This window comes from Heteronotia binoei, chromosome 21 (assembly GCF_032191835.1).
Source record: "Heteronotia binoei isolate CCM8104 ecotype False Entrance Well chromosome 21, APGP_CSIRO_Hbin_v1, whole genome shotgun sequence".
Classification (NCBI taxonomy): Eukaryota; Metazoa; Chordata; class Lepidosauria; order Squamata; family Gekkonidae; genus Heteronotia; species Heteronotia binoei.
In genome coordinates, this window is record NC_083243.1 from 80,506,984 (window position 1) to 80,521,151 (window position 14,168).

General features: G+C 40.6%; 1 protein-coding gene across 1 annotated transcript in view; it reads left to right on the top strand.

Moving 5' to 3' along the window:
• The first annotated feature begins 437 nt into the window (after positions 1 to 437).
• LOC132590003 (MAX gene-associated protein-like) overlaps positions 438 to 14,168 on the top strand; it is a 94,937-nt gene continuing 81,206 nt past the window's right edge. Inside the window, exons 1-4 of the mRNA XM_060262821.1 lie at positions 438 to 543; positions 7,345 to 7,479; positions 9,308 to 10,413; positions 12,827 to 13,766. Of these exons, the coding sequence (XP_060118804.1) occupies positions 9,356 to 10,413; positions 12,827 to 13,766 (1,998 nt within the window). The 5' untranslated portion in view covers positions 438 to 543; positions 7,345 to 7,479; positions 9,308 to 9,355. The remainder of the gene's footprint in view (positions 544 to 7,344; positions 7,480 to 9,307; positions 10,414 to 12,826; positions 13,767 to 14,168) is intronic.

Consider the following 14,168-nt stretch of genomic DNA (forward strand, 5'->3'; position numbering starts at 1 on the left):
CAAACACCCCCCCCCCGCCCCATCCACCATTCCTGGAGTTAAGGAGGGGAAGGACGTCTACCTGGGAGGCAGCGGGGCTAGAAAATGCAGCTCGAACACAAGCGCTTCGATTAAAGGATAGCGTGAAGGGGAGAAGAGGTTTGAAGAACTGTTAAGCCAAGCAACGTAAACAACTGGCCACCCGCCATTAAACCCCCTCCTCAGAGACGATGGCAACTGAAGAGACTGGAAAAGAAGAAGCGGGAATTCTAGAACTTTCCTTTACATACCCGAGAGCTAACTGAGGCAAAACCAACAGGGCACGCGCAAAGGGGGAAGGGGGGGAGGAAGATAGACTGAGACGAGAGGCGGGCACGTGACAAACTGCAGGCGAGTAGGAGGAGGTGCGCGGGCTAGCCCCGCGCGTGCGCCACTTGAGGCGCCTCTGACGACGTCACATGGGTGCGTGCGCATGGTCTTTTGCCGTCGGGCGCCTAGATTTTGGCTGTGAGTCTCTAAGGCTGGGGGAAGGGGAGTTCTGTCACCTCACTCTATAACTACACGGTAACTGCCGGGGCGAAGGCGGGAAGTGGGGAGAAAGTAACGTTTGCACTGGCCCTGTTAACTTTGCAAGGCGCGCGCAAGTTTCCGCGTGTCTGAGAGACAGCCTTCTTGCCTCAGCTGCCAGCTGAGAAAATTAACACCCGTTTGTGGCGGCCATTGGGCAGACGGCGCGAAGCCTCTGAGGGGGAGGGGCGGGTAGTGGTGACAGTGCGCAGCTCTCCTCGAGTGTCAGGGCGGTTCCTTGTTCGGAGTGGTGGGAGAGATTGAGGCGCCTTCGTCCGTGCGTGTTTGGTGAGGTGCTGCAGGCGGACTCTGGGGTGGAGGCTTTTGTAGTAGAGTGGATGGTTTAGGGTCGGCCGTGTGATCGGAAGGGGGAGCAGCGCAGCCCTCAGCCTTCTTTGCGTTGGGCACGTGCATGCCGAGCTCAGAAAGGCCTGTGGGTTTTGAACACGCGCCACCGAGTTGCGGCCTTCTGACTTCGCCGTATGTTCTCCGATCTTTCCCTCTCTTTCTTCTTCCCCCGCCTCCTGCAACCTTCGTTGTTCCAGCAGCGTTATGGCGGTTTTGCGGCGCATATTGGCTGCACGCTTTCCTTAGCTAATAGCTCCTCCACTCCTTTATGGGGAGGAGGGGAGAGAATTTCTCCGTGGAGGGCAGACCTATGCTTTCTACGGGAGCATGTGACTTTTCAGTCTCTCCTCCCCCCCCCCCCCAGTCTAAAGTCAGCAAACATGGCAGGATCTAAATTACGTTGATTTATATTTGAACATGCAAATCGTGTAGCTGCATCGTAACTAAATTTCTATAACATCGCGTTGCAGTGGGTTATCTTTACCTTGATGGCTCAGACTGTCTCGCTCTCGGAAAATAAGCAGGGTCAGCCCAGGTTAGTTTTTGGATGGGAGATCGCCAAGGAAGTCTACGGTCTCTAAAGGAGAGGCAGGCAACGGTTAACCACCTCTGAAAGTGTATTGCCTTGAGAAACCTAGGGGATTGCTATAAATCGCTTGCCCCTTGACAGTACCTTCCACTGCCATCGTTTAGGGCATGAGTATTAAACTGGAATCTTGGAACCTGCATTAAAATTCCAGCCGTGCCATGAACTATGCTGAGCATGTCTTTCTGTCTTGGTGCAGCCTACCTTACTGGATAGTTGTGAAAGTAAAATAGAAAAGGTTAGAATGAGGCACACATTTTGAGCTCTTTGCAGGGACAGTAGGATAAAAATGTAATAAATATCTCAGTCTTTATGTCAATATGCCTTTACTTCCAGGTAAGCATGTTTTGTCTTAGTGTTCAGTGTAAAATATTTGAATGAAAATTAAAATATCCACATTATCAACCACTTTTGAAAGATACGATTATTTTTCTTTTGTTTCTAGACTTGTTAACATTTCAGAGGGTAGCTGTATTGATGTGCAGTAGTCTGCAACACACACACAAAAGCTTATACCCAAAATTAAACTTTGTTGATCTTAAAGGTGCTGCAAGAATCAAACTTTGTTCTGTTGCTTCAGACCAACATGTCTACCCAACCGAAGTCCAGTAGCATCTTAGAGACCAACGAGATTTTTGGGGTATAGGCATTTGAGAGTCAACATTGTCTTCATCAGATACAAGATGTCAGCTTTCTGACAAAAGGTGCATTGTCTCTTTAACTAATACCCTGAAAATTTTGCTGGCATATATGGCATTGTTGGACTAAAATCTAGCTGTTGTCTAGCTGTAAAAAGTAAAATCTACATAAATGCAATTTTTAGCTTAACTTTTGTGGCTATACTCTTTAGCAGAAGTTGTTTATATAAGGGATTTTTAACAGCTGTTGTGTTAACGTTAAGTTGATGTTAAAAATCAATGTTTTAATGTATTAACATCTAAACTGCTTACTCCTCCTGTTTAATGTAGAACTAAATATGCACTGTTTATTAATACCTCAGATGAGACCTAAGTTGGAGTGTTTCTAAGATTTTAAATTGCATTTCATAGTTATCCTACTCTGCAGTTCTAACACTGGATTTTACTATATATTTATAAATAAATATCAGTACAAGTGTTATACTGCACTAAAATGAAAACAGAAAGATAGTATGCTGTTGTATTTTCCTGTACAGAGGACTTTAGAAATAATGATCTGTATTACAGATGTTAAAAAAAAAGTCCCCCTCAAAGGATGCTTTACGTCTAAGGCAAGTGTTGATTACTCATTTCTTGATCTTGAACTTCTATGTATTCACCTTTAATACACCAACTTTAATATCGGCTGGTGATACTGTTCTAAAACATCAGTAGTACTAGAATAGTTCACATCAGGTACAGATCTAGTAAGATTTTTTAGTACAATATTTGCTAAGGACAGAAGCCTTGATTGCTCCTACTGTCCATACAGTTAATGATGTCTGATCTCACTCTTCTTCCAGGGAGCTCATGATTCTCTTCTTTCTCCATCTCCCCTCTCCCAAATTCTTAAGAGGCCAAACTGACCAAGAATGATTTGTCTGTATTTACTTCGTGAGCTTCCCTAAGAGTTAGGAAAATGATAGCTCAGTATGAGCTTAGGCTAGAGATGCCAAAAACAACAAAAAAGGTTTCTTATGTACAAAGTAAGAAAAAGAGCAAGGATATGGTAGGCCCATTGTGAGGACAGGAAAGTGAAATTGTGGCAGGTAATGAAGAGAGGCAGAACTGCTCAATTCCTATTTTTCCTCAGTCTTCTCTTGTGAGAAAACCAGTGCTCAACGTGACAAAAACAGAACACATGATGAGGGAAGGGAGTTGCAGCCTAGGATCAGCATAGGGGCAGTACATAAATACCTATTTATTTAAATGAAACAATGTCCAGGGAACCAGATGAACTGCATCCAAGGTTACTAAAAGAACTTGTGGACATAATTCCTGACCCTCTGTCCATTATTTTTGAGCACTTTTGAAGAACAGGTCAGCTGGAAGATCAGAGGTGGGCAAATGTTGTCCCCATCTTCAAGAAGGGGGAAAAGTTGCATCCAGATAACTATCATCTTGTCAGCTTGACGTCTATATCTGAAAGAGTTTTAGAACAAATAATGTAACAGTCAGTTCTTGAGCATTTAGAAAAGATGGCTATGATTGCTAAGAGCCAGCATGGCTTTCTCAAGAACAAGTCATGTCAGACTAACATCTCTCCCTCTGCCCTCTCTCCCTCTCAAGTTTCTACCTTGTGGATCAGGGGAATGCTGTAGACATAGTTTATCTTGATTTCAGTAAGACTCCACATACTGTTCTTGTTGACAAATTGATAAAATGTAGTTTGGATCTTATTAGTGTTAGGTGAATCTGTAATTGGTTGACAGATTGCACCCAACGAATGCTTGTGAGAGGAGTGACAAGTAGAGTGCCTCAAGGATCTGTCCTTGTGCTTAGTATCTTTATAAATGATTTGAATGAAGGAATAGAAGAAATGCTTATTAAATTTGTAGGTAGAAGACAGACACAGGATACAGGGTGACCTTGACAGGCTTTAGAAAACTGGGCTAAAACAAATTAAAATGAATTTTAATGGGGATAAATGTAAAATGCTGCATTTAGGTAGGAAAAATCCAATGCATAATTATAGGATGGGGGACTTGTCTTGGCCAGTAGTATGTGCGAAAAGGATTTAGGGGTCTTAGCGGACTGTACACTGAACATGAGCCAGCAGTGTGATGTGGTGGCTAAAAAGGCAAATTGCAATCTTAGGCTGTTAGCAGCAGAAGTATAATATCCAGATCAAGTGAAGTGATGGTATTGCTTTACTTTGCTCTGGTTGGACCTCACCTACAGTACTGTGTGTTCAGCTCTGGGCATCACAGTTTAAGAAGGATCTAGACAAGCAGGAATGTGTCCAGAGGAGGGCAACGAAGATGGTGAGGGGTCTGGAGACTGGGTCCTGTGAGGAAAGGCTGAAGGAACTAGTTATATTTAGCCTGGAGAGGAGACAACTGAGAGGTGATATGATCACCATCTTCAAGTACTTGAAGGACTGTTATATAGAGCAGGGGTGGCCAACGGTAGCTCTCCAGATGTTTTTTGCCTACAACTCCCATCAGCCCCAGCCAGCATGGCCAATGGCTGGGTAGTGCTGAGTTGTTTTCTGTTGCCCCAAAAGATTGGACCAGAATCAGTGGGTTGAAATCAAAAACGTTTTTGGCAAAACATTAGGAAGAACTTCCTGACAGAGCTCAGTGGAACGAGCTTCCTCAGGAGGTGTTGGGCTCTCCTTCCTTGGATGTTTTTAAACAGAGACTAGTTAGCTATCCGACATGTTCAGCAATGCTGACACTGTAGACTTAGGCAGATAATGAGAAGGAGGGCAGGAGGGGTTGCATCAGTGCTTAGTTCTTGTGGCCCTTCCAGGGAAATTCTGGTTGCTGCTTTGGGATCAGTCAGCATTTTTTCTCCAGGCCATTTTGGCAAGGGATCCTGGAGGTTTTTGCCATCTTTTGAGCATGCAGCAGGAATCACTGGGGATGTATGTGTGTGTGGGAGGTATTTGTGAAGTTCCTGCATTGTGCGGGGGGTTGGACTAGATGACCCTGGAGGGTACCTTCCAACTCTGTGATTCCCAGCCGAACATGTAGTAACTTGGGTTTCTTTACTCAAGCTTGATACTCTTGTTTTCACCTCCACATGTATAAATGCCGATTTTGATTTTATTTAATTAATATATTTTTATAACACTACAATAATATATTTGGATAGTTAAAGCTACGGAAAGAAAAACTTTTTCACTCTTTTGTGATTGTTACAGCTAGAAGGATGGGTTTGGTTTGTGTGTGTATGTGAGGTCTGATTCTGGTTACTCAAAATTGTAGGTTATTTCATCCTTATGTATATTGATGTGTTGCTGAATGACAGCTCTCTTAAAACAAGAATAGTTGTTAAGTTTCTGGGTACTGATACCAGCAGAAAAACCCTGCTTGATTTTGTTACAAGTCCTGTGGTTTGTTAGAAGTCCTGTGGTTTTCCCAGCATGTTGACTAATGAAACTCAAATTCTGTCAAGAGTTAATGTTAACTGGTTCCCATCTTCCTGATTTGGTCAGTATATGTACCTGTCCAGTGTTTAACTTTTTTGGAATTAAGTCATTGTCTTCTGAGTTTTTTAATGAGTTAGCAGCATTGTTTCTGATTCAAATTTTGTCTATTTACATTGTATCCTTAAACTCAATTTTGTGTGTGCAGTGTGACTTTTCCTTTTGATTTATTTGTGTTTTTTTATAATTTTCAACTAATGATTTTATTTATCTTTGGCTTAAATATAAACCTTCTTTCTCTATTTTCATATAATATCATCATAATATATTAGGGTTTTGACATGGACTTACTCCAGACCTTGGGCAAATTTTAAGTTTATTGTTTATTCCGGCAAGGAAAGCTCAGTACAAATTTTGATTAACAGTAGAACTTAATGTAAATTTTGGGGAGGGGGTGTATAAATCCAAATTGTTTTTTTGATTTACACTCACTAAAAAAACAAAAAAAACACTGAGGAACAATGATCTTCTGAAAAGGGCCTTTGTTTCTTCTAAATTTCAAATGTCCTAGCCAGACGAGATTTAGAAAATGTGGGTTTATACTCTTCCCCTACCCTGACATGTCTTATTTGCCCATATAATTTTTTGTAAACTACAGGTTGCCTATTCTGGATGTCATGGCATAAACTGAGCTGGGGGAAAAAGCACCCTGGAAAATACCTTACCAGTATTTTTTGGGTATTATTTAAGCCAATACAGATCAAAGAATTTGATTGGCTACCAGTATAGCCCATATAAAAGCCAAATTATTTTGTCTTTTATTTGGGTATATTCAGCTTATGGGCTCCTTTTGTACTTTGGATCGGCAAGGGATTGGCAGGAGTTGAGAGCTCCACATCACCTCATCAGAGGCTGGCTCCTCTTGCATCTCCGTTTAAACTGAACTGTAAGGTGTTTAAAGGAATCATGGTCCTTTTAAATGCTGTCAGAGTTGTGCTGCTCACGTGGTTTGTAGAAGGCATTTAAAGGGACTGCATTCCTTTAAACAACTTTCCCCCCTCCATTGGTTTTGATGGAGAATGGGGGCACCTTCTCTGGACACCCATAGAGTTGGACCCTCTGGTCCAATCTTTTTGAAAGTTTGAGGAGGGGGTGTTGAGGAGAGGCCGTAGCAGCTATGCTGCAAATACTGATTTCCAGATAGCTCCAAATAGATTCTCATTTATACCTTATGGGGACCATTTACTATAACAGAGCTGGAAAAAATTGGGAATTCCAAATATTCACCGAATCCGAATACCATACTGGTATTGGGATGCAGGAAATACAATATTTTTCAGGTTCAGTCTAACGCAGGTACAGGGGTGGTGGGGGTCTCTGTGACCGATTTCCCACTAGCCTTAGCTTCTCTCATGCTCGTCTTCTCTGCGGGACTTCCATTGGATTTCACACTATCTGCCCCAGGATTGCAACTAGCTTCACCTTTTTTGTGCAGCAAACAGAAACTGGTTTTTAGAGGATCTTGTTTGCTGCACGAAAGAGGCAGAGTGAGTTGCGGCCTCAGGGCAGCTTGTGTGAAATCCGACAAAAGCCCTGCTGAGAAGAGGAGAGTGAGAGCGAGGTAAGGCTAGTGGGAAATCGGTCTGTGTTTTTGTATTAGTTTAAGAAGCTTCAAGCTTGATGAGCTGCTCGTGGCTTTGCATTAACAGGATGTAAAGTAATGAAATACATATTTACATGCTCGCTTGAAGTGTCATGTTCTGTTAATATAAATCTGTTATTTGTTTTTTAACACAGTTTCCTTTTTCATTAAGGTGATTGATTCTACTGCTGAAGCTGACACTGTATCCCTACTAAAATGATCTGTGGAGGATATTCTAAAATGGTTTTAGAAGAAGCAGGTGACCTTGTACTACAGATGTAAACATAGTCGCAAGATAGGAGTTCAGGTAATTGAAAGACTAGAGACAAAACTCACTGATCTAAACAAGCTACTTTTAATTTTATCTTTTGGAACATAAAATTATGGTGTGCTCTTTTAAAATAAACTTGTTGAAAAGTAAAGCTGAATGTAATGTTTATATTACATTGTAGGCTTTATGTCTTGAAATTGTCATATACGCTGGCTCACTTCAGACATCACGACAAATCATGGTTTTTACTAATTATAAGATTTGTTGGAGAAATCTGTCAGCAGAAAGCAATAGCAGATGTGGGTTTTTGCCATGTTTGCTTCCTCCAGCAGCCTCTTCCAGCCCTGTGAAAGTTGATTCCTGGGCTTATAGACTAACAGTATTGCAACTCAAGGAGGGAAGGAGGAAGCAAAATTGCCCTTTGGAGTGATTTTGTTCCCTAGATCCATGTGACTCTGGGACGGTACTTTGTTGTGGTCAGAAAAGGCTTTGGGGTTATAGGAATATATTCAGCATCTACATTTCTTGTGCTGATGGATCCCTGGATTACACCTGTTGTTTAGATTCCAAACCATGCCTACTTTTTATTTATTTATTATTTTCAGTTTATAGACCGCTCTTTCCCAAATGGGCTCTGGGTGGATAATAGCAGTCAATAATATAAAGTTAAAATCAGATACATATAATAAAACAATATACAATCTAAAAGCAATATAACAGTCTAAAAATTTATTATTTATTTATTACGTTAAGCTTATATCCCGCCCCCTCTGCAAGCGGACTCACGGGGGCTCACAACATCACACTCCAGTTCTGTAGTTGGTGGTTTCAGTTTCCTCCACTCCTTCCATACATCCCCCGGCTGGTATGAGATAAATGGGTCAGCAGAGTTATATCATCAGGGTCCCTGCAGCAGGGAGGCCACAGAATAACAAAATGTCCATCGCTTCAGTTGAGCTTCTGAACATTAAACCATTGTTTGCCTGCAGAAATTTCTTGATATCCCATGATTTACTTCAGTTTTCTCTGCTCCTTATAACACTTAGCTTTAAGTTTGCTTCCACATTTATTGAGCAATGATGTGGATTTTCCAGGAAAATTTGAATTTGAAAAAAAATTAAATTATATTTAAATAATGTTGGTGAAATTTAAATAATGTTAGTAAAGGGAGGTAAATATACCAGATACAAGCACTGGGGCTTGTCCATGATTTTCAGTCAATCAAGCAGGTTTATTACAGTCAAAAGACCAGCAGGTATCCCACACATAGTTCGTCAAATATGACTGATTTAAGGCAGAACAACCTGACAATTATAGAGAGGTGCAAGGAACCCACAAGGCCTTCCCGGGGTGCATCTTATTTCCCCCTTTCCCATTATTTCTTCTTTCACTTCTCCTATAGCCTTTCCCCTTTTCCTGCTTCCTCCTCTCCTTCTTACCCACCAGCCAGCCTACCTTTATCTGTCCCCTTTATTCAGTTTTCCCTTCTTCCATACCTCAGGCAGCCAGAATATCCATGGAAAGGGTCCTGTCCCCTGCCCCTTTTCTTCACAAAAACCAAGACTGGCCATGTAGTGTCTTAGCAGTGGTGCTTCTATTATTTTGGTAGGTCCCTCCCCCTTTTAAGATTTCAGATTTATCTGCAAACCTGAAGTATTTTCAAGATTTGTAGAAAGATTTGTCATGTCTGATCATGGCTTCGGTCTCTTGATTTAGGTATCTATAGGTTTGGCTATTCTGAGAATTAGATACAGTGATGCTGATGCTGATGTTGCTTATATATGTTTTGAAGGGACATTTTATATTGCAGGATGTCTTGTTTATATTGTAAGGATGTTAATTGTGTGTTTCACTGGTTTTTCAGGATGATGAACAGAAAAGAAAAACTTTGAAATATCAACCACTTTCCATAATGGAGAACCAGCCAGTAGTGTTAGGGAACCAGGATGGAGGGGCAGCAACAGGCACAGCACCTGCTTTTTATGTCCTTGTGAAACAGCCACAGACCAATGGAAAAGTTGATCAAGGAAACTTAGTTTCAAATCGAGACAGTTGTGGTGTTGCTAGCAATGCAACCGTACCAGTAAAATCTAAAGTGAAAACTTGCCTTCCTGCGGATTGTACCTCTGGAGGCATTACTGTCACCCTGGACAACAATACCATGTGGAATGAGTTCTACCATCGCAATACAGAAATGATTCTTACTAAGCAAGGAAGGCGTATGTTCCCATATTGTCGATACTGGATCACGGGATTGGAATTCGACCTGAAGTATATCCTGGTCATGGATATTTCTCCTGTTGACAACTACCGCTATAAATGGAATGGGCATAGTTGGGAGCCCAGTGGAAAAGCAGAACCTCATGTCTTGGGGCGAGTATTTATTCATCCAGAATCACCTTCTACAGGTCATTACTGGATGCACCAGCCAGTGTCTTTCTACAAACTCAAACTTACTAACAATACGTTGGATCAGGAAGGGCACATCATCTTGCACTCTATGCACCGCTATCTACCTCGCCTACATTTGGTGCCTGCTGACAAAGCCACAGAAGTTATCCAGCTGAACGGTCCTGATGTCCGCACCTTCACCTTCCCACAGACAGAGTTCTTTGCTGTGACAGCCTATCAAAACATCCAAATTACACAACTAAAAATAGACTATAATCCATTTGCAAAAGGGTTCAGGGATGATGGACTGAGCACTAGGCCTCAACGTGATGTTAAACAAAATGGTAACTCAGAGCATGAAGGAGGTAGTGTTGTGAATTCTCCAGGCAATTGCAGGCATTCCACTGAAGCTGATGATTTGTATCCAGAGCAGAGGAACCTAGAACCATCCTCCGGTGCAGTATATAACACAGATCTGGAGAGAGAATTATTCAGTTCAGATCCTGAGTTTTTGAGTCTTACAGAGAGAGATGCACACATTTCTGATATGCCAGCATTGAAGCAGGAAGCTTTGGAAAGGTAGGATTGAATTTACTTTGATGGGAAAACACTCATGCAGATAAATACTAGCTGTTCAGATAGTATAGTGTTCAGGAACTGATTGTATAGCTGAGTGAGTTCAAATTATAAATCTTTCTGTGGTAGAAGTAGTAAAAGAAGACTTTAGATTAAACATGTTTTTGTAGAATAAATACATTTCAATTATAATAAGTATTCCCCAAAGCATTTTTTCATTGAAGTTGTTGCTATCCCAGGCCTGTGTATAGGAGTTTTAGAATGTTTGGAAGTACTTTAAATGCTGTCTGTGTATTGTTTCCTTGCACAAGGAATATGATAATTGTACAGTATGTTCTGAAAATGAGAGAGAACAAAGTTTCCCATTTTTTGTTTTGTCTTTGAGAATCTGTATGCTCAGTCCTTTGAGAATGCTTTGTAGAGAAGACCTCTCATGTGTCCAGAGAAGATTTGCCCTGGAAAACTGCCTGAGAACTGTATGTAGGCTAGTCAGAGTTCCTTGGAGAAAAAGCTTGGTATTAGTAAATAAAGGTAAAGGTAGTCCCCCGTGCAAGCACCAGTCATTTTCGACTCTGGGGTGACGTTGCTTTCACAACATTTTCATGGCAGACTTTTTACAGCGTGGTTTGCCATTGTCTTCCCCAGTCATCTACACTTTAACCCCAGCAAGCTGAGTACTCATTTTACCGACCTCGGAAGGATAATTAGTAAATTTCTCTGTGTATGTCTTTGTCATGAATATTTGATTTGATTGCATCCTTCTTGGTTGTAATCTAGCATGCACAACAAACAAGTTTTCTATCACTTGGTTGAGCCAAGGACCTTTCTTTGTTGATGGTCGGATGGTATCCCTGAGTGGGTTACACTTTTCCTTCTCTCTAAGGACAATCCCATTAAAAAAATCTGTGCTTTCCACTGCAAGGAGTTAATCTCTTCTCTCTCCCCTTTTCTGGTCTTGTTTTCTTTGCAGAAACAATGTACAGAGCTGTTTCCCAAATCACTCTTAGGATCATCAACATTTAAATGTCCTATCAAATCATGACAGGAATGGTACCTTTGCTGTTGTCAGATATTGAAATTTCCTAACAAAGAAACATTTGAGGGCCTAATTGCCCCATTCTTTTAAATTCTCATTGTTGCTTGTCTCTGTGACTCTATGGGTTTTCTTAATTTAATGGGTTGTTTTATAAAAAAAAAAGTTTTATTTTCTCATGTTAACATTTTGGTAGTTGGATGTTTTTCCGTCTCAAACCTCCTATACTGTGTAGACTTTCTCAGTACAATGAATGAGTTTACAACTGGATTTTCCTCTGCTGTTCCAAAATCAAATGGATAGACCTTCTGTCTCTTTCCCCATCATAGCAGGAATTTGATCTTTCAGCTGAGTGACAGAGGGAGCTGTAACCCAGAGCTACTAGTCTCTTACACTGTTGCTTTTCCAATGTTGAAGCCAGAGTTACTCATAACCAGAACAGACTTCTCCTTCCTTCATTTACTAGCTGGGATCCAGTATCTCCTGACAGTTGCCGCAATAAGTTTCTCTTTCTTTGGTTATAGTCAGTGAAGAAGCCACCTGAATAAGGAGTTTGAGTTGTATCCTCTGTTAAGTGATTGGCATTAAAGAGCTGCTTTTAAAAAGTGCTAAAAGCCTGCCTTTACAAAAGAGGAGTAAACAGGAGATCTCTGGAAGCACTGGAGGAAGAAAAATCTTCAGATATTTATTAATGGTGAAGAGGAGGAGACAGACACCTAACAGTGGTGCATGCAGCAAAAACCTAAATCTCTGTCTGTTGGATTTGGAACAAATTAAGCATTATCAAAAAGCAGCATAAGGAGAACCTTGTTACCTTCAATTTGTAGATCACATTATTGTTTAGCAGCTTTCTGCAATGCATGCGGTTACAAAAGCTGATTATAAATTATTTTGGATATTACAAAGTTGTTAATCCACCTCAAACAATAGGATGCATTAGATTTTTCATTGTCAGTTGTTTATATTCTGCGATAGTGCAGCCTAGTATCTTTCCAAATACAAGGTGGAACTTCTCTGGGAAACAGTCTTAATAAAGTACAGTTGTTTTAAATACATTTCTAGTTTGTATTTGCAATGTGTATATACTTGAGTTTGTATTGTTAAACTTGTGAAAGATTGCCCTGAATAAAAGAGTGTGTTTAAATTAATATGTGTCCCAAATGTAGGCACATACTAAACACAAACTTCAGTGTTAGTGGTTTGCTGCAGTCTCTTAAGATAAATGGCAGTGATGTCCAATCAAGGGATACTATCTTCTGAAAGAAAGCAATCCAAGTTATAGCTTGTAATTTTTCAATGTTTGTTATATTTAAAATAGACAAAGCAATACATCTTGTTTTTTAAATTGAGAATATTCTTTGCTTTGCATCTTTTCTTGTTCAGCCCAGTAGGTAGCCCTTCTCAAAACAGATGTCATGTGCCATCCCCACAGAACTCAAATGGAGGCATCAATATTGTTGTTAAAGAAGAACCAGTGGATGAATATGATTATGGATCAAGTACGTGTTTAGAGGGGATAAATGTGAAGCAGGAAGAAGGAGATGAAGAATATTCCAGTAATGATGACTCAAGGGACAAGCAGCTGAAGAAACACAGTGAAATTTGTGGAAAGGAGATGGAAATTGAATCCAACAAGCGAACACAGAATAGCCAGTTGGGTGTTGCAAAAGCAAAAATGTTAAAGTTGGAGACTGGGAAGATGCCTGTAGTCTATCTGGAGCCATGCACAATCACCAGGAATACAGTAAAAGTCTCTGGTCTTTCACAGTCTGTTTTGTCACCTTCTAAAAGTGAGAAATTGCCATTCAGTTACTCAGTGGATTCTTTGTCTACTTGTTTTGCAAACAGTGATCTTTCTGGCCCCTTTACAAACATTAAAAGCGAGGAAATAGGAATTGAACAAATTTCTGAAAATAGTATTCCAGATGGATGTTCTTCAGCAAGAGATACGCCATGGGAAGCTGAAACATACAGCAGTCTCACTGTAACAAGGAAAGCATCTACCCACAGTTTCAAGGCAGTTCAAAGCAGTGGGTTGTCTTCAGCAAAAGATACCTTAGGGGAAAAAAATACAAGTGCATTTAAGACTCCTCTGTCCTGTGAGGATATTGCTGGTAACAAAAAAGTTGTGATACTGGGCCCACGTAAAAGAGGAAGACCACGGAAAATAAAACAATCAGAGGTTGGGCAAGCGCTAAAATTCACAGAAAGGTCAATTGCTGCTGGCACTTATACCTCTTCTGGGCCTTGCAGTACCCATTTAGATGTTAAGCCTGATCTTGAGGATGTGGATGGAGTGCTCTTTGTTTCCTTTGCATCTAAGGTAAATCTATACCTGAATTAAATTTAGAGTTGACAGAAACAGTAAATAGTACATTGAAGTTGCTCATTGTATAATTACAGACTTGAAGGTGCATTGAGTTTTCTACTGAACTGTTGATTTCACAGTGCTCTTGGTAGTGGTAAGCTTAGTATTGTGGGTTTTCTGTATTATGAGGCTTCTCTCTTCATCTAAATCTAATGATTTAGATATTGTGGTTTAAATATAAAAGGGTCTGGTTATAGCTTAAAAACTTACCAAATGTATTTTGTTACACATGTTTTTGTGAGCCAGGGTCTTTCATGAGTCAGATGAATTCTCACAAAAACTAATGCAATTTGCTAGACTTTAAGGTGCTGTGGGGTGCATCATTATTTTGGCCATAGCTGAGTAACATGAACACCC